The following is a 20,095-nucleotide window of genomic DNA, read 5'->3' as shown; positions in this document are numbered from 1 at the left end:
CCTGGTAAGGGATTTAGCAGATGAAAGACATAGAAGGTAGAAACCCAGGCAGGTATAGGCTTAAATATCAATACAGACTCCAATTTGCACAGTGACACGCAAGTGCCTTCCTGCCCTCAAGAACCGGAACTACATTGGCCGTACGAGCTCCGAGAAGGTTGGGAATTGCGAATCTAGTGTTGGTAGTGATAACTGGATAATACATTGGCCAGATCCTACAACCTAGTGAGCTTTTCCTTTACTTGTGCAGATCCGACAGGTTAACCGAATTTACTACTTGGTCGGTTACACCCTAGGGGCTCTCAACTCTCAAGATCCCGTCACAGGAGGCGGCAAGTACGACTTAAAGGACAACACAAAGGCAAGGGAACACACCCGCAAGGCAACCCTACGGCCAGATCCACGATCTAGGCCCCGGATCCATAAGCTCGAATATTCGCTTAGGATACGGAACCATCCACGGACGCAGAGTGAAGATTTTCCACTGCTGCTCCACCCCATCCCCACGTCTCGCCAAGACACTCAAGCTTCACCACTTGAACTCTTCGGAAGTTACCGAGAGAGCAGATCCCGCCCTACCGACGGGTACACAAGGTGAGGAAAGTTCAGCAGAACACGGATCATCGGGGGACCCCCTCTGTTAGTCGGTGTCTGGGCGCAGTTGGTAAGTTGGATCTGGCAATCTCGCAGATTTTGCTGATCCCGCTACACCACATAACGGTTGAGCGACTTCAACATGCACATAGCAAACGACGGTTAATAATCAGAACGTGACGACATAGGGGGGGGGGCTCAAAAAGCAGCAAAGTACTCGCAAGGGCTACTTGGCTGCAAGTCGATCCGAAGACGCGGTTAGCAAGCGATGGGGGTCTTGGTTAGCGCGGCGGTATGCTCGGCCTGGTTCGTCGAGTTTTCTGGCGTCGTCGGGGTGTCGACAACAGGTGCGTTTGTGGCAGGCGAGTCCGGGCTGGGAGCCGACGTCGATGGGCAGTTGGACGGCACGTAGACTACCAGGTCGGCCTTCAGGTTGGAACCGACACCGACCGGCAGTTGGCACTCCTCCAGGTTCATGGCCTTCACGTCAGCGAGCAGGGTGTTGCAGGCAGTCGAGGCGCACATCTTGTCAATGGTGGCCTGGTCCGGGATCTCAGTGGTCCGTGCCGCACTGTTGAATGTTCGCGCTCGTGAGCAGAGCGGACAAGACACTGCTTTCGCAGGTGGCAGCAGAGGCCAGATAGGCGAGCGCCCTAGCTGCAGAAGGAGTAGCCGCAATGGTCCATGATGCTTGGCTGCAGTAGTGGAGATTCAGAAATGGTTGGTGTGCCCCAGGACAATAAGTAAAGCCAATGTGAGTTATAAGTAACTCTTACGTAAATTTACGTAGATAGTCCGGAAAAAGTTAATATTTGAGGTTTAGGACAATCTGGAGGACACAAATTATAATATTCTGTAACGAAGGATTAGTCGCTTTTTAGGACACATCTCCAAAATCTCCCTGTAAAATTTAGGACAAATAGGACAGTTTAGGACGTGTCTTAGGACGCATTATCCTACACCCAGTCGATCTATAAAGAGCTACATCCATGCGCTGCTGCCGTTAGTTGAGGCCGTCATAACCAATGTTTTACCAGTGAAATTTGCGATCATGTTCGACGGTTGGAAGAATGGATCTACACACTACATCGCCTTGATTGCAGTGTTTGTAGTGGAAGGAGATTGCAAGGAAGTGCTACAGGGATTTTACCCACCATTCGACGAGCAACCGTACGCTGCCGATGCCCACAGAGACCTGTTGGTGTTCGTGCTGAGTGTCTTCCACAAGTCTCTCGACAACATCTCCGTCTTGACTGGTGATAATTGCTCTATGCAGCACCTGCTTAAAGGCGACAAACCTCAAGGCCGCCGCTGCACTGCGAGAGCTAACAGAGCTCGTGGTTATTCGCAACAATGACACTAGATGGTCATCTTCATACAACATGATTCACCGCTTCTTCGAGATCGGGAACCAGCTCCGACAAGTCCGCGAAATCGAACTTCCTCGAGCCAGCGATATCCAAGTGCTCAGAAGCATTTACCCTACTCTTGCGAAGTTCAATTCAATAATGGTTGGACTTCAAGGTAAGGATGTCGCCGTAGCTTCAGCTCGGGGAGCCTTTGATGAGTTACTAGAAGATTATCCAGAACTAAGCTACTACTTAGCCCAAGATGCGCCTATTGTTCACAAACCCGTGTTCGAGGCAGCGGTCACCAAAGTTCAAAACAGCAAGATAGGGGACTTGTCAAGCCGTGAAAGGGAAGTCGTCAAACAATTCGAAATCCGAGGAGAGCATGAACCGAGACACATTGAATGGGGAGATAGTGTAAGTTACTATCAACAACTAGAATATCGCAAGCGGCGGAAGTTGCATCAAGTCGTCGCGTACCAAGATCTTCAATTCATGCGTGGAGCGTCAGCATCGGTGGAGGGCTTGTTTATTTCGGCAAAACACGTGATGACAGAACACAGAAACCGGATGACCCCCGTCATGCTCGAAGCCATCATATTCTTAAAGACTAACCGCGCTTATTGGGATTCTAGACTTGTGGCCAAGGCAATCAAGAGCGTTCACAATGTCCTGTGGAGTTAGCATAGTATTAAAATGTATACAGTTGGAAATTGTAGGTAGTGTTGCAATTTGGTATTGCAGTTTCGGTTAGCCATGCATTGAGTTTTGCAATTACGGGTCGCTGTGCAATTAAGTATTTTTATTTCGGGGATGCCGCAGTTACTCATTTTTCTTGCAATAATTTTCCGGCGGATAGACCAATTTATTTTTTTCAATCACTGGGTCCCACGATACTTCGATCCAGTCGAGGGTCCATTGCACCATCTTATCGTAGCTCGGAACATTAAGGCTGCCAGCCTTTGTTTAATAGAGAGATTCACGAAGTGTCATACTACTGTACGCGTCGTACTGCGTGAGATTGAATGCCTGATAGCTCCTATTCACAGCGGCATGCAGTGGCTGCAGCAGGTTGGTCAGGTTAGGTGGGACGACAAGGACGAACACATTGTAGCGCTCTCTTCGTTTTGAGTCGGCTAGCTTGACGTGGCAACCGTAGCATCTACGATATATAGGAGGTGCTCTCGGTAAAACTGTGTTTTGTTTCCGGAACACACCACCTTCTCGGCATGCGCGAGTAGTATGACGCTCCACACACCGGTGCAATTGACATACACTAAGACACCAGTGGTGCACTTCGGCTTGTATTCAGTTTAGAAAAGGGGATGCGCAATGTCAGTATCTCTCCCTCGGCCAAATTTGTGAGCGCTGCTGTGCAACGCTTGTGTGTCGACTCACCTTTTCCCAGCACTTCACGTGCGCCTCTAGTAGTAACGGTTGATGGCTCGCTACTACAAGTGCAAACGACGCCTGTGTGGCGTGGTCGCCCAAGCGGTGTTTAATATGGAAGACCTGCACGTCCCACTAAAGGAGCTATTAAGCGCCTTGCTTGACATGAATCAGTGGCACGCATCATACAAGCATCTTATTGACGCGGCTTCGCAAAGGGAGCAGCTACGACTATCACCGCTGGACTAGTACATCCCAGACAAGGAGAGGTGAAGTCTGTTCTACTGTCTCTCGTACGATCTTGACACGACTATGCGTCCTTACTCACCAACTACACATCAACGTTGGAGTACCGTATTCCTTATGTGATTGGCGACAGTCAAATTCTTGAGGTGGTCCAGCCTTTCTGCCAGCATAAAAGATACCTGCATAAAAAAAACTATATGACATGCTCAAAATTATATTGGTCGCCAAGCACATAAAGCGCGACGACACGAAATTTGAATCAATTTGATTGGCTGCTGGATTTGTCGCTAATGACCGAGCGTCGCCAATCACATACGGAATACGGTACTAGAACGGGCCGCTCGATCAGGGGCTAATGGTAACCAAATATCATATGATATTTTTGATAGTAATAGTACTATTTTCGATATTAAATATTAATAGTAACTCATTTTTGCAAAAGCTAACATAATATTTTTATATTAGCTCGGAGAACTGACAAATATTAGATACTACATGATATTTTATGATATTTTCCCACTTAAGTACGTTTCTTGCCAGCTTACCTCTGTGAACCGAGCGGAGCCAAATAACTTTTTCGATCAGGTTCTAGAAAAGCAGTAGGCTTTAAGACTGACGAGTATTTGCTCTAGTATTTCACTGTGACACAGACAAAGGCGATCGAGATGGAAAACTGCAAACGCTTGCAGCTGTTTAACGTTGATAGAGCGAAATCAAGACATTTGTTCTTGTTCTCTTCCGATCTCCTCGTCGACATCGTGCGTCTAATAAACCTGCTGCCTGTGGCGCTAGATTAATGCGCTCAGCAGTGCCAACACACAACGCCAACCTTGCCGTCACTCACAATTGTCCCGGTACTCACGGTTGATTAGTAATACTTCAGCTAGTCGAGCGTTAACGACATCTGATTAGTTAATGTAGCCCGATTACGCAATCATTGAAAAATATAATATCGTATTAACTAATATTAAGTTGATATTTAATAATATCATATTGTCTCAAAAGAAAATATTAGGTGATATTTTTTAAATTAACTGGTCTACAGGTGATATTTTCACAATATTAACTTCACCGATTTTGGAGTTACCATTAACCCCTGCGCTCGATGTTGTCTATCTTGCCGACATAAGAGACGGAAACTGCGACTCTGCTGAACTTGAAGCTACGCTGCGTCGACAAAGAATGTTGGCTTATTTCCAGCTTCACGCATTAACGAAAATGCATAGAAATATGTCTACCTGGTTAGAAGTGAGTGCTACTTTGCTGTAAAGGTGAACGGCTATCTAGTGTGGAGCCGTTTTGCTAAAACAAACATGTTAGTTTGTGATCATTTCTCTTCCCACTGATGGGTCAATTGACATGAACAGGATCGAGCCATGGATCAGCAGCTGCCAATTCATGCTATAACCGGTTGAGCCGTCAACACATGACATGCTCTGTTGTAAGCCAAGATTGCTGTGCACTCCTCTTAAAACATCAAATTTGCACCACAGCTCATTATTTAAATGTCCTTTGCCTTCTCGTGAGGCTGGATAAAACGTACCTAAAACTGTTCTGAAATGCACTAATTGATCTAATAAATAACTTTGATATTCTTTACTGCAATTTGAAGAGCCAACTAAATGCCGTAGCAGCGGCCTTCCAACGGAAGCGATCGGGTGTGATGTCGCGTAGCTGCAGCAAATCTGCGCGGTATTAGATAAGCGGACAAAACGCGAATACTCCAACTATATATACTTGCTCGTGCTGAGTTCTACTCCAACGTTTACACCCCGGATAAGACCATGGATCAATGGTTGCGTGAAATGGAGTCGCTGCGTCGTCAGTTTCTGCGTTTTGGCAAGCGCGTGACTGATGACGATTATGCAAAGACGCTGCTTGGTCACGTCGCTCGCACGCATCGTGATGTTGTACGACAATTCTCTAAGCATTACGCGGTTGGATGGTAGAGTAGACCGACCGGTTTCGACGGCTAGCCAAGTGATGAATGCTTTGCGTGCCGAGTCAGCTCTCGATGAAAAAATTGGCATTGAGGAGCAAAAGCCGGCTAGTGTTGCTGCGTGTGGGAAGCAGTCTGCCCAACCCAACCAGCAGAAGCCGCCTGGCAAAGGCAAGCGCAAATGTAGTGGGCGAGGAGGAAGGAAAATTCCAAGCAAGGGAACAAGCCGGGGAAGAAGTCTGGTGGAGGTACGAATCAAGACAAGCAGTAGACTCGAACTTGCTATCACTGCGGTGAAGTGGGGCATTTGAAACTTAATTGTCCTCACAGAGATGATTCGTCTGATGATGGAATTGCGGGTGCTTGTTCTGCAATGTCTGAGCAGAAGCGCTGGCAGAATAAAGCTGGACATCAAGATAAATCAAAGAGGAAGAAAGTCAATGCAGTGAGTTGTATTCCTCGTGGGGCTTTGCTTGTTGGTTCGGTTTCAGACCCGCGTGGAGGTGAAGTCGAGTTTACTTTAGACTCTGCAAGTGATGTGCACGTCTGCAATCGACAAGACTTGCTGTCGCAGTTGTAGCTAGATACTGCGCACGTATTTCAAGGATACGACGGCAAGGTGTCTGACAATGAGCAAGTTGGACATATGCAGCTTCGTGTGCGGAATAGTAAGCAGCCACACCAAAATGTGACTCTTAATTTGAGTAGTGTGCTGTTCAAGCCTTCGACACCTGATAATTTGCTTAGTCTGGATACACTGGAGAATGTTGGGTGGACGTTGAAGTGTGGTCTCCGTGATTCGGATCGCGTGGCTTGGCTTGGCTGTTCAAAGGACATTTGCAAGTAATGCTGATGAAGTCTCGCGGCAGGTACCACTTGAAGACTACAGCAACCTCGGTGTACCATGTCCCGTCGGTATCGTTGGTGCAGTAACGTAGTGATAGCAACATCGTTGACGCTCTGGCATCTCCGATTCGCTCATTTGAATATTCCTACACTAAAGCAAATGGCGCGTCAGCAAGTTGCAGCTGGAATAGGTTCGGAGCTGACGGATGACAGTGAAATTCCATGCTAAAGCTGTAAGTTGGCGAAGATGAACCGAATGGCTTACAAGAAGACGAGGACTCGCCGTGCAACAAGACCTTTCCAGAAGCTCATGAGATATGTGCTACATGGGTATTGTTACGTGCGATGGGTACTCATATTTCCAGCTTGTACAAGATGTAGCATACCGGTACTTGTGGGGCTTCCTGATGAGAAGAAAGGAAGATGCCTTGGGCGTCGTGATAGCGCATGTGAAATGGTTTTTGGCCCAAGGAAATAAAATCGAGGTCCTCAACTCTGACCAAGGCCGTGAACTTCCCAATAAACAATTGGTTATCTTTCTCACTGCTCACGGAGTTGAGCATACCTGGACAAACGGGTACAGTCTTGAGGAGAATAGGCTGGTAGAGAGGATGAACAGTATTGTTGCGGCTCAGCTGCGCTGCATCATGACGACTGCAAACATGCCGGACCTTCTGTGGGGAGAGGCCTTTGGATTTGTTGTCGAGGTCAGGAATATTTCTGCAAAGAAGCCTTTGAACGGCGAGACGTTCTACTTCAGGCGCTTTGGTGAGCGGCCTGATGTCTCCCAGCTGCGGACTTGGGGCTGTGTGGTGATGGTGTTCACGCCGAAGAAGCTTCGCAAAAACAAGCTGGAGAACCCAGGCGAGCCTGGTTTGTTTATGGACTTTGCTAAACATTCTGAGAGTTTTCGAGTGCTAAGTTTGCACACCGGCAACGTCCAAGAAGTACGCTCTGTGGAGTTTCAGGAAGCCTGGACTGTGGATCGCAGCTACGTGGAGCGTCTACTCAATAATCCTAGGACGACCTCGTACTTTGCCTACATTGATTCCGTTTGTCCATTTGCCTGTGACGTCTACAATGAGTGCTGATCGGGATGTCTCCTCTGATGGTCCTATTTCCAAGTGCCGATATTGCGACGGTGATACTACTACCACTACGTTTCACACAGAAACTCCTCCGGTTTGTTCAGGTGCGCCTGGTACATTTCCGTTGAGTGATGACGAGGTGGCTCCTGCTGCGGTGGGAAGCGAGCACTTGTCAATGAGGCTTAACACACATCGTGGCAAATGGGCCCAAAAGCATATCGGGCAAGGTGGGTACGACCTGCGGGCTATATCTGACGGCAATTCTGCGGTTGGTCTGCTACCTACGATAGCACCTTCAGTGGGGGAAGTAGAGGTTGGCGGTGATGGTCAACAGGAAGTTGATCTCGTAGCAGCTGATCAAATAGATAGCCTCGAAGAGAAAAGGCCGATTGGATCTGGCGATCCAGCTATTCCGATGAGGGACGTGACTAGAGCTCTCAGTGATCTTATGCGGGACAACACGTGGGAGCTGGTGAAAAGCCCAAGAATAAGAAGGTGCTGACAAGCAAGTGGATGTTTCTGAGGAAGCGTGATGCACATTGATTTTTAGTGCGTCATCGCACTCGATTCACTATCAAAGGGTGTCAGCATAGCTATGGAGTTGACTTCTGGGAGACGTACTCTCCAGTGGTGGCTCAGGAGGCAGTGAAGTTTGTCTTGCTGCTAGCGCTAAAATGGGACTTGCGGCTTGCCATGTGGACTTCGTGACTGCATTCTTGAACGGATCGATCGGTGAGGCTGAGATTTAAATGGAAATGCCTGAATACTTTGACGGCGGTTCTGGTCGAGTTTGTAAGTTATTGCGGAGTTTGTATGGGCTAGAACAAGCGCCATTGATATGGGACCAGACGCTTGATAAGCACTTGAGGTCAAGTGGCTTTTGCCGGACGAAGATGGTCGGAGGTGTTTACACTCGTTCAGTGGGAGGAATTCACATATTTGTGACTGTGTACATCGATGATTTGATCATTGTGGGAACTCATGAAAACATTGAGCTGGTTCTGAGTGAGAATCCAAGCTAAGTTTAAGATCAAGGACTTAGGGCTGTGAAGGATCTATTGCACATGGAAATTTCCTATGTTCCAGGTCATGTTATGTGGATGTCACAAAGTGGATACATCGACAAAATTCTGAAACGCTTCGGAATGGAAGACTGTAGGCCTGTAGCTACACCGCAAGTTACAGGCAACTTGCCTGATCCGGTAGAAGACGGTCAACCCGGTGTAAATGACCCAAGTATACCGTACCGAGAATTGGTGGGTAGTCTTCTTCAATATTTGGTGCAAGGCGCACGTCCTAAGATCGCGAACGCTGTGCGGACCCTTGGAGAGTACATGAGCAAGTACACGCATTGGCATTTCGTGATGGCAAAGAGAGTTCTACGCTATTTGAAAGGCACTCGTGACTATGGACTTTCGTAGAGAAAGCCTGCTAGTCCGGATTTGCATTTCATTGCCTATGCTGATACATGTCTCGGTAGTGAAAAGGATGATCGGAGATCGATCACTGGCTTTGTGCTTCAGATGAATGGGTGCACATACGCCTACAAAAGCCACAAGCAGTCGATTACCCAGGACGATACTTGCAGCGCGGAGCTCATTGCTGCTTGCTGAGTTTTCGGTCATGATTGTTTGGACTCACAATCTTTGCGAAGAGTTGAATCTCTGCCGTCGTTGCCCAAATGTACTATATCAAGATAATCAGTCTACGATCAAGGTGATCAAGGCAACGAAAGGCAACTACAAGACCAAAAGTGTGGACTTGAAGTATTACAAAGTGAGGGACTTGTACGAAGCGCGGTGACTTTGATGTCAAGTACTGTGCCACAACGGATATGCTCGCGGACATTTTTACGAAGCCGCTAGGATCAACGCAATTTGCGAAGCTGCGTGAGCGACTTAATGCAGAGCCGAACCCACTTGTGAAGAGCAGAGCTGAGGTTTAACCAAACCGCTACAACGTAGACCTCGAAGTGGGAGTGTCGGAGCATGGATTAGTAGGAGATCTCTGTTGTGAAGTGCGTGTGGTGCACACTATCTGCGATATGCTCAAGGCGTAAGACAAAAAGGACCTCGCAGAGAATTCTGGTTCAGTCGAGAATGTAACTTCTGTCCGAGAGGTGCCTTTTGCTGCCCAGTGTGGGTGGACGAGTCCTTTGATTCCTGCTCTGCGTGTGGTGCTGGCGGTGTCAATCCCCTCACATCCAGTCTTTAAATCGCGAGCGAAGCGAGCCGTATGGGCGCTGAAGGGGCGACCAGCCGAGCGAAGCGCGGTTGGTCATTACTATCGCTAGCTGATAATGCAAGCGGGCTTCATATCTGGAGGTTCGCTCTGGCGATGAAAAGTAGGTAGAGCCAATGTACTGTCAGCATGACTAACAGGATATAAAAACAAACTTATTTATTGGGACAATTTGTGCTTTTTAGAGCGGTTAATGTATTTTTTTTTACCAGCGCCGTGTTCGCGTCGGCGGAATGAACGAATACAGCGCTCAATGAGCGAGGTATTTTATTTGAGCGCCTATACGTTCTATCCGGGTTAAGACAACAGCACAGCGTTATATCAGCTTACATGTTGATGGCGATAATAATATTTTAGAACAAGGGTGGTCACAGGGAGGAATACATTGACCCTGGTGACTTCGCTCCATTTGACGACAGAGAGGTGGATGGCTAGACTTTAAAAGTCAAATCCTGTCAGGCGCCGCCGTACTGTTGGTAGTGATATTGCTGGGACTCCCAGCGCCAAGCTCACCAGCGAGCCGAGGATTGCACTCTCCAGTACATCCAATCTTTAAATCGCGAGCGAAGCGAACCGCGGGGGCGCCGAAGGAGCTCCCAGCCACGGAAAGCTCTGCTGGTCATTGCTATCGTTAGTTGCAAGCGGGCTTCATATTCTTTTCGCTCACTCCGGCGAAGGCAAGTCTCGACAATGTACTGTCGGAATAATTTACATTAAAAAGCAAAGCTATATTTTTAGAACAATTAGGACGTTTACATATTAGAACACATTTAGGTACGTTTTTGCCAGCGCCGAACATTGAGTTCCGCAACAAAAACGCACAGTGTAGCCCCGATGGACATCGCAATGCTAGAAAGGAGTGGTATACAATCGAGCTCTGATTACATTGATTACCAACACCTGTGCACAGGAATGATTGGTCCAATCGGGGGCTATCCGCAAAATGAAACCGTATCATACGGTGGATAAGAATGCACCACTGCGGTCGAGGATCCGTCTCCCTTTATCGTATAAGCCGCAACATTCCTCATTTCCCAATTATCCTAACAACGGCCAACCACCATACGCATACAACGCCGAAATCCACCTCACTACCATCATGACATTCCTTCGCCCCCTCCTCGCTCTTCTCGCCGCCACGATCCTTGTGACCACGTCCGCCCAAATGGACGGCGGATACTCGAAGAAGGAAGTCACTTCAGAGGCCATGGAGCTGCTCCAGAAGGCGCGGAGCAATGTGAGTGCATATAATAGCGACGTCACCTCGCGCATCTGCTACCTGAAGGTCGACAGTCTCGAGACTCAAGTCGTCTCGGGCGAGAACTATAAGTTCCACGTTACTGGTTGCAGCGTCAACTCGGACAACGAGCTTGGTGGCTGTACCTATTGGAACTCCGTTCCGTTTGGCAGCACTTTGGACTTGTGAAAGTAAAATGGAGACTGAATTATTTAAGTGCTAGCTCACGCTCCTCCAGAGCTCCTACCAACACTAACGGATTCAACCCGTTCCCATACAATGACCTGGCCCAACTGATTCTCATCCCGAATGTCCTGGCCCACCTGATTCTCATCCAGTGTGTCCATGTCTCGTTGTGCCTGGTCTCCGATGTGAATTCCAACACGCCTCCCTCGAAGTGCAGCTTCGACTACTTGGCCTAATTCACGCCAGCCAGCTCCAACATCGCCTTCAAGCGAATCTTGTTGAGCGGCTTGGTAAACGTGTCCGCAGGATTCACTTCGCCTTTCACCTTGTGCAGATCAATGGTGCCCTTCACCACTTGTTCCCGCACATAGTGCCATCGGAGTTCAATGTGTCGCGTGCGTCTGCTGTAGGTAGGATTAGTCGCCATCACATGAGCTGCTTGGTTGTCAATACCAATTCGTAACTTGACCTCATGATCTGGTAATATCTCCTGCAGAATGTTCCCCTCTACTACAGCTTCCAAAGTAGCCTCGCAGGCCGCCACATACTCCGCCTCAGCCGTCGATAACGCAATAATCGACTGCCGCCGTAACATCCAGGCAATAGCTCCTCCAGACAACATGAACACAAACCCCGTTATGCTCTTCCGCTGCTCTGGATCATTCGCCCAGTCGCTGTCACAATACCCTTCAAGTACAACTTCCCTAGTTGCTCCTTGAGTTCTTGTGTACGTGATTCCATAGTCAAGAGTTCCTGCCACGTACCGCAGTACTCTCTTCAGACTTCCAACATGTTTCGCAGACGGTTTGCCCACAAACCGACTCAGTTGACCCACCACGAACGCCAAATCAGGTCTGGTGCTCGTTGCCAAGTACATCAGCATTCCAATAGCCTCTCGATAGGGAAAACTCGTATCTCCTGTCTCCTCATCGCTCATTGGTGCCAACCGCAAGTTCACTTCCATCGGATTTCCAACCGCATGGGCATTCTGGTACCCGAACTTGCTCAGGATCTCTCGTGCATATTTCCGTTGGTGAATTGTGATTCTCTCAGTCGTTTGCTCCACTTTCACACCCAGGTACTCATTCAACAGGCCTTGATCCTTAATCCCGTACTCCTTGTCCAGCTGCGCGAACAAGTCCTTCTTGCTCTGCTCGTCATTCGTTGCACCAGTATGTCATCAACATACACTCGCACATACATGATCGTATCTCCGTCAAAACGATAGTACAGACACGGTTCCACCAACGACCGCATGTATCCGTGCTTCATCAACCAGTTGTTCAGCTCCGAGTTCCACTCTCGACCTGACTGATGCAAACCATATAGCGCCTTCAACACGATATAAACATATCCGTTGATCTTGCATGGGTATCCTTCAATGGATCTCAAGTACTGCTGGATCTCCAACTGGGCATTCGAGTATGCGGTGTTAATATCTCCGCCATACACCATTAATCCCAGCTGCGCTGCTAATGCCAACAGCAATCTGAACGACGACATCCTCGCTACCGGTGCAAACGTCTCCTTAAAGTCAATCCCGGGTCTTTAATAGTTACCCAGCGCCACTATGCGCGACTTGAAACGAATCACATATCCTTGATGGTCGGTCTTGATGTCATATACCCACATCGTGTTCACGGGTGATGTTTCCTCCGGCATTTCATCCGCAGGAATCTCGGCAATCACTCCTTTCTTCGTCAAAGCTGCAAGCTCTTCCATCTCGGCCATCATGAAGAAGTTACACCACTTCGACCGTATCATATCACGACGATTACGTGGAGCTTTGATCTCACTTGCACGAATGGGTCTTCCATTCTTATCCAGTACACGTGAGGAATTCATCGTCACGTTCACCATGTAGTCATCGAGATACGCCGGACGTCGACGCTCGTGAACTTCTCGTAGTCCAGTCCGTGTCTTCTTCACGTTTGTCTTATCCGCATCCAGCTCTGCACGAACCTCCCCTGAAGGAGTCTCATTTCGATGCATACGCTTGCCAGTCACTGTTACATCAGGACCTATCCCCACCACATCTCTGTCTGGCTCAGCTTCAGGTAGTGTGTCCTCACCAGTGTCACTCTCTAGCTCCGCATCATTGCTACTCTGGTCCTCAGCAAAGACACTCGCTACTGTGGTCTCTTCATTACCATCTTGCTCTTCGGATTCATGCAGCTTATGGTCAACTACTTCCGATCCACAGGTTTCAGCCACCGATATAGCGTCCGCATCTGCTATGTCAACACCCTCAGCCGCTTCATGGACATTCTCGCCCTCAGCTGCTTGACCAGTGTCGACACTAACACCTTTGCTAGCCTCACTCGGCTGACTGCCTTCATGTTGTACACTTTCAGTAACAACATCACCATGTCCATCGTTCTCAACGGCGTCACTGCCTACTTGAACAGTCTCAGTACCGTCCTCAGTAGCCTTGAGTTGAACATCACCATTCAAATGAACATCTCCATCCGCTTCGCTATCGGCATGGTGGACAGGTTGGTCATACACTTGGTGCATTTCTCGTCCAACCTGCGTATGTACGTCAGTACGCTCGCCTTCCTGTGTCTGCACAGCATCCACGCAAGCATCCACACTCTCGCCTTCCTCGAGCTCAAAAGATGGTACATCACTCAGCGCGCTCAAAACGGTCTGGTCCTCATCTTCTCGATGAGTAAAGTGAAGTAAAGAGAGATCGTCGTCTTCCACTTCCGTTGTGTATCGGTCCCGATACATAACATCTTCTGCAACACGCAGATCTGACACAAACTTTGCTGTGTGCTCATCAGGAAAGTACACTTTGCAGCCAACTACATTCTCAGCATACCCCAATACAAACCCAATCTTCGCATGAACACTCAGTTTCTTGCGTCCAGGAGTCACTGGTACGTGCACGTACGCCAGTGCTCCAAACTTCCGGATGTGGTGTACATTCGGCTTGACTCCGAACAGCATCTCGTACGGAATGCCATTAGTCCCCTTGTTGTACACACGATTTTTGACATACACTGCATTTCTCAGTGCCTCAGGCCACAGGCTCCTCGGTAGCCCCGAGTGTGCCATCGTAGACCTAGTCATGTCCTCCAACGATTGGTGCGTTCGTTCACACAAATTGAGCTGCGAGCTCTTCGGCCCGACTTTCACATGCCCAATTCCTCTTGAACGATACCATGCATCAATTCCTTCATTGAAGAATTCACCGCCCTTGTCACTCCAAATCTGCTGCACTCTGTATGTTTTCCCGTTGGCATTTCGGCCTGCCTGCCGTTCCGCCCACAACACATACTCTTGCATGTACTTGTTCACCACCTTGCTGTCCTTGTTCCTCAGCAGGTGCGCAGTGACAAACCGCGAATAGCCATCCATGATCACCAACACGGCCTCATATTGAGTCGCATTATTCTTCCCTGGAATCAGAAGATCCGCATACACTACTTGGTTGGGTCTCTTCAGTCCACGGTCCAGCATCTTCCCGTGTGATTTCATCTTTTGTTTTCCAAGATGCCAGGCATCACACGTATCTTGCTGTCTCTGTGTCACCATCATTTCCTCCACCAGCTCCTTGTCGACCATAGTCTTCAAATACTGTGGACAGATATGACACAGTATCTCATGCCAAAGCTGCAGCGAACCAACACCTTCTGCCATAGCGTGATTACATCTTGCTGCTGCTTCTGGTAGCACTCGAGACTCGCTACTTGGAGCCCCCAAGTGGCCTCCTGCTGCGTTGCTACAGCCACAGTCCTTCCATCTCTCATGACGTGAAAATTCCTCGTTTCTCTGTCATATTCCAGAGTATAGCCCTGCTCGTAGGCTAATCCAGGAGAAAACAAACCATACTCGGCATCCGGAATGTACAACACTCCGTCGAGATAGCTCACTACTTGTTCTCCATTAACCTCTGTCGTAAACGCCACTGTTTCCATTCCAGCAACACGGGAAGCAATCGTAGGCGTAACCCCTCGGATCTGCTGTAGCTGCTCCGAGTCTGCCGTGTACGACATGAACTCAGCGAAATTCCCCGTGACGTGCGAGTTGGAGGCCGTATCCAGATACCACCACCCGCCATTGAGACCTTGTGTTACTTGATCACTGTCCTCCAGATGTGATTCACCACTATCTGACTCATGATCGTTCACCGGGTTTCCATCACTTGCTGCTTCATCGTCGCTCACGATTTCAATGCCACGTACATCATCAGTGTGTACGTCATCCACTCCATGTGTTTCATCAAGCTCCCGAGGAATCCCGTATATTTCACGAGAACTTGTGACTCTTGCCACAACACCCTCATCCCGCTCGCGGTTCATCTGCACTGGTCCAGTGGTTTCTTGTCGTAGGGTACAGCAACTGCGCGGCTTACGCTTCTTCTCTGCGTCGTCAGCTTTCTCTTTCCCCTTCGACTTCTCAGGACAATCGACACGTAGGTGATCTTCACGGCCACAAGTAAAGCATCTTCTAACTCTCTTGGGGTCACCAGTCTTGTCCTCGTGAAAGCCTTTTCTGCTCTCACTGCCTTTGCCATGTCTTCCTCGCGGGCTACCCTTCTTCTCACTGCGCTTAGCTCGAAACCCTTTCTGCCGAGCCGTCGCCGCAAGAATCAGCTCTTGAACCTTCTTAGGTGTGTAGACACTCGGGTCTGCGCCGTAGTATATCGAAGACTTCAGATGCTCAAACTACAGTTGATCAGGCAAACTCTCCAGTAGCATATCCACCATCGTGGTATCTGCAACCGTATGATTCAAGTCGGCCAACACAGTCTTGAGATTGAACATTTTGCAAAGATGGAGGTTGGCGTCTCCTCCAGGTGCGAGCTTCATACTCCAAAGCTCATTCTCCACGCGACGGATCGTGTACGCCTTGATGGCTTCGTTCTGCTTTCCTTTGTAAAGGCTGCAGAGCTCACTCCACATCTCCGGTCTCCTTGTCACGTAGTTGATGCAGCACGTCTGCCGGTACCGATGTACCAATCAAGCGCATGATCTTCAACTGCTTCTTCTTGAACTCCTCTTGCTTCTCTGCACGTGCAGTAGCAAGCATCGCTAAGGTCAAATCTCCGACTACGATGTCCTTGAGGTCTTGTTCCTTGAAGACGTTCATCAGCGCCCACTTGTACGTCTGCCAATCCTTACCATCCCAGTTCTTAGGGACTCCTTCACTCGAGTACTTCAGGGGCTTCGTCATTTGGGCTCAGAACCCTATTGGAACTCCGTTCCGTTTGGCAGCACTCTGGACTTGTGAAAGTAAAATGAAGACTGAATTATTTAAGTGGTAGCTCACGCTCCTCCAGAGCTCCTACCAACACTAACGGATTCAACCCGTTCCCATACAATGACCTGGCCCAGCTGATTCTCATCCCGAATGTTTGGCCCACCTGATTCTCATCCAGTGTGTCCATGTCTCGTTGTGCCTGGTCTCCAATGTGAAAAATTCCAACAGTGCCAACCAGAATTGCGAGTCGTCCAAGTACGACATCGTCATCTACTCGCAGTCTTGGACCAACACGCTGGAGGTGACGTCGATTATCCCAGTTAAGTAGAGGAAGTACTGTAGTTAGATTTGATCGGCGATCCAGCCGTTTAACAAAGGGGCTAGGACTCTAATCCTTCATTCAATTGCCAGCACACACTACGTCTCGTTTTGTATTTGTTATATTCACGTTCCCCCAAACTGCATCCTACAAAGTTGGCTAAGATGTGAAGCCAAACGAGCAGTTTGATCGTAAACGTCTCTTTGCAGGCCCATTTATCAAATTTAAGCTCGTCTGCGTGGTATGGGATTGGTAGATAGCGCTCCACACAGCCAACCCCTGAGTCAAGCCCGGTATCTTCGAGGGCCTGGCTCCCAAAATCAACTTCTGACCACGAAGAAAGAGCAAAGTGTACTATAAGCATACAGGGAGGACTGCTGGACAGCCTAACAAATGATATTACATTGGCGGTCTGCCCCCCCCCCTTGTTTAATTGCGCGATTGTTACTTGTATCGATAGTTCCCAAGGGGTACAAAATATTTAGCGTACGTTCTACGATAAGTGTTGCGTGAATGTTGTTAGGAAGCCCAATGCGATAAGTCGCTCATTATTTAAGACAAAGGCACCGGGGTTGGCATTCGCAGCAGTGTTAATAAGCTAACGCAAGATTCGGATGCTTCGTATAATTATCACAGGGTCGTCAGCTGGTCACTCGTCTACGCCACCTTATCCAGAATCATCTCAGCAAGTTGGCGATTCTTGTCGCTTTCGTTGAAGCCCACTTGTATTGGTGCAGCAGCTCGTGACTTCTTTTCTCGATGTGCATGACGCCGTCATCGTCTCTCTCGGCCGCACTTTGGGTCGTTTGTTGTATGTCCCAACAGCAATGTTAAATATTACTTCCATTATATTTCTAAAATTCAAAATTTGTTTTACTATTTAGCACTGTCTACGGTAATTAGTATGTGTGCAAAAATAGTCTAAGTAAAAAAAAGTCTAAGTCAGACCATTTTGTGCTCAGGCAAAACACTATTATTCCTAATTAGTCTGACCTGTAAAGGCGCTTCGATCTAATCTCCTATTACGCTTTTGTTTTTAAATCAGTTGGTTTTGCTGGTCGTGGTTCTCGAAGTGCCAACCAGCTGCAAGCATTTATAGAGCCACTATTACTGCGCTGATAGAGTGTCTGATGGTACTTCCGCTTCGGTGGTAGGGGTGAAGGACTGGACGGTGGAAGGCTTGCAGAACGCATTCATCTATTTCTACATCGTCACTTTCGTTTTACAAGCCCATACATCATGTCTACCACCAAGTCTACTGCGCCGTATGGGGGCTGCGGCCACCCTGTTGGCCCAGTTTATTGTTGTCCAAACTGTTCCCGCCACATGCACCCATTCTGTGGACGTCCCACAGGAAGTGAAGGCTTCGGACAATGTGTGGTTTGTCCCAAATGTAACCACGTTGACCAAGCGACCCAAGGTGCATCAGATAACACATCAGCACTAATGTCATGGCAGATGCCGTGGTTTTGTTCGACAGCGACTCCGACGTTGAACTTGACTCGTCTCAACAGAAACCTTCACAGTCAAGTCAATCTTTGCGCCACGCACAATCCGTAAGCAGTATTGATCACCGTCGAAACGTTGTACGCTGAATGAAATTGTACGAGGCGACCAGCGGAGTTAAAGGCATGTATACAGGCTGTAGAGAAATATCCTGCTATTTTCAACTCCGCTAGCCGTGCGGCTAGCTTAGTCAGAGCTTTAAACTGGTCGAAGAAACAAGAGCGCATATTGAAGGTAGAGCGCGGCTCGGTCGCGATTTCAGCGTGTCGATGTGGCGGAAGGCGGCGTATAAACGCAAAAGCTGTTGGGGGACGCGGGAGGCCAAGGCGTGCGTGGGTGGAGTAGCTATACCCGATCCCGTTAGACGAATTTGACAGACTCTGCAAACTTGGCGTTAGATTTGAGCCGGCATTGTTACGAAGGATATCATCCGAAGCAGCACTGGACCATTTCATTCCAGGAGTGTCGACTCAAAAGGTGCGCTGATCAATGACAAAATAACATTACAGTGGGGCTCAAAGCTTTATGGAGCCTTATCAGATCGTTATCAGATCTCAGACTGGGAAGAAATAGCTCAGCAAAGCAGAGATTTGGCACATAGCGAAAGAAGTGGTGTTCAATCTGGGTGAACTACAGCGAGGTTTTGAAGACGTCTTGCTCGATGAAAATGCAATCGAGAATATCGACGAAACTCACTGTGTCGTGGATTTCGACAACGGTAAGACACTCGGATTTTGCGGCGACCAGACTGTCCAATATGCCGACGTAGTGTCAGGAGGAGAAGGAATGGCGATGGTCGCCAGGCTGCCTGGCGGACCGAGTGCGCGGATACACCCACCAATGATGATTTTTATGAACTCAAGTGGCAATTACCTATCCACGGACTTCCAGACAAAACCCGCGGGGTATGTTATCGCTCGAGCAAGAAGGGATGGATGACGCAAAAGTTGTGTGAGAATACCTCAAAGAAAGACGAGCGATGCTTGCAGACGTGGGTGGACGAAAGAAAATTATCTTCCTTGATAACTGCTCTGGCCACCTGGAAGCTAGGGAATGTCGTGCCGAACTCGATGCTATCAAATCTGGTCTCAATTTCTCCCCTCCAAACGCGATAGACCTCTGTCAAGCGAGCGCATTCGTAATCTCTAAGATAAAGGACGCATGGAAGGCCAAGTGGAACGAGAAGAAAATGCAATTGATTGAGAAAAGCTATTAAACAAGATACGGAAGGATGGTTCGTGGTCCGGGAAGCATCAAAATCCAGGCAATAAGTTTTTTCTGCAAGCTGCTCAGAGCCGGGGAAATCAGTCAGCCTAATAAAAGACAAGAACGGTATGTCCTACGCGCGTAAGGCGATGATACGTTGTGGTTTGTCGCTTGGATTAGCCGGTGTGTGGTCAGTTAAGCAGCTTTATCCCTATCTCCTGGATATCATAAAGAAACATCTTGAGCACTTTTAAGGTGAGCCTGTAAATGCGCATCACACATGACATGTTAGTGTCACAGTTAAGACTTGTTGAACGGCTTAGTAGCTGATACCAAATCAGCCGAGTCGTCCGTGCCTCCTCGTGTTAAAGTGGGAGTGGAGGGTTCGAGTCCCTGCTCAAACAATGTTTTTGACTAAGACTATTTTAGAGTTCATAAATAGTATTAGTCAATAAATAGTCTAAGTCAGACTAATTATGGCGACTAAGCATGCAGTCTTAACACATAAAATAGTCTCAGTAAGACTAATTTCCGTAGACAGTGTAGTAGTATTTCCCTCTTTTTTTCAAAACGAACGCAAAAAATCAAATGCTTTCCCTCGCCGAAGCAACGCCTCTAGTTAGTTTTATTTTTTGCGGTTAAAGTGGTAGATTAACCAACCATTATCGTTCGGCGAATAGAAAGAGTCTGTAATAATTAATGGCATCGTTTGCAAGGATGATATAAAGGCCATCGCGATGT

General features: G+C 48.3%; 1 protein-coding gene and 1 pseudogene across 1 annotated transcript; one reads left to right on the top strand and one right to left on the bottom strand.

Moving 5' to 3' along the window:
- Positions 1–858: 858 nt before the first annotated feature.
- On the bottom strand, positions 859–1,216 carry PITG_22882 (annotated as a pseudogene; the record flags this gene model as incomplete).
- A 9,575-nt stretch (positions 1,217–10,791) lies between these two features.
- On the top strand, positions 10,792–11,118 carry PITG_22881 (protease inhibitor EpiC; the record flags this gene model as incomplete). The annotated part of the gene is made up of 1 exon (XM_002903438.1): positions 10,792–11,118. One exon carries the CDS (start codon positions 10,792–10,794, stop codon positions 11,116–11,118), a length of 327 nt encoding a protein of 108 aa, XP_002903484.1.
- Between the last annotated feature and the right edge of the window lie 8,977 nt (positions 11,119–20,095).

Source organism: Phytophthora infestans, genomic scaffold (assembly GCF_000142945.1).
Source record: "Phytophthora infestans T30-4 supercont1.14 genomic scaffold, whole genome shotgun sequence".
NCBI lineage: Eukaryota > Oomycota > Peronosporomycetes > Peronosporales > Peronosporaceae > Phytophthora > Phytophthora infestans.
The sequence above is the reverse complement of the archived record's forward strand: the minus strand, read 5'-3'. Positions and strand labels throughout refer to the sequence as shown.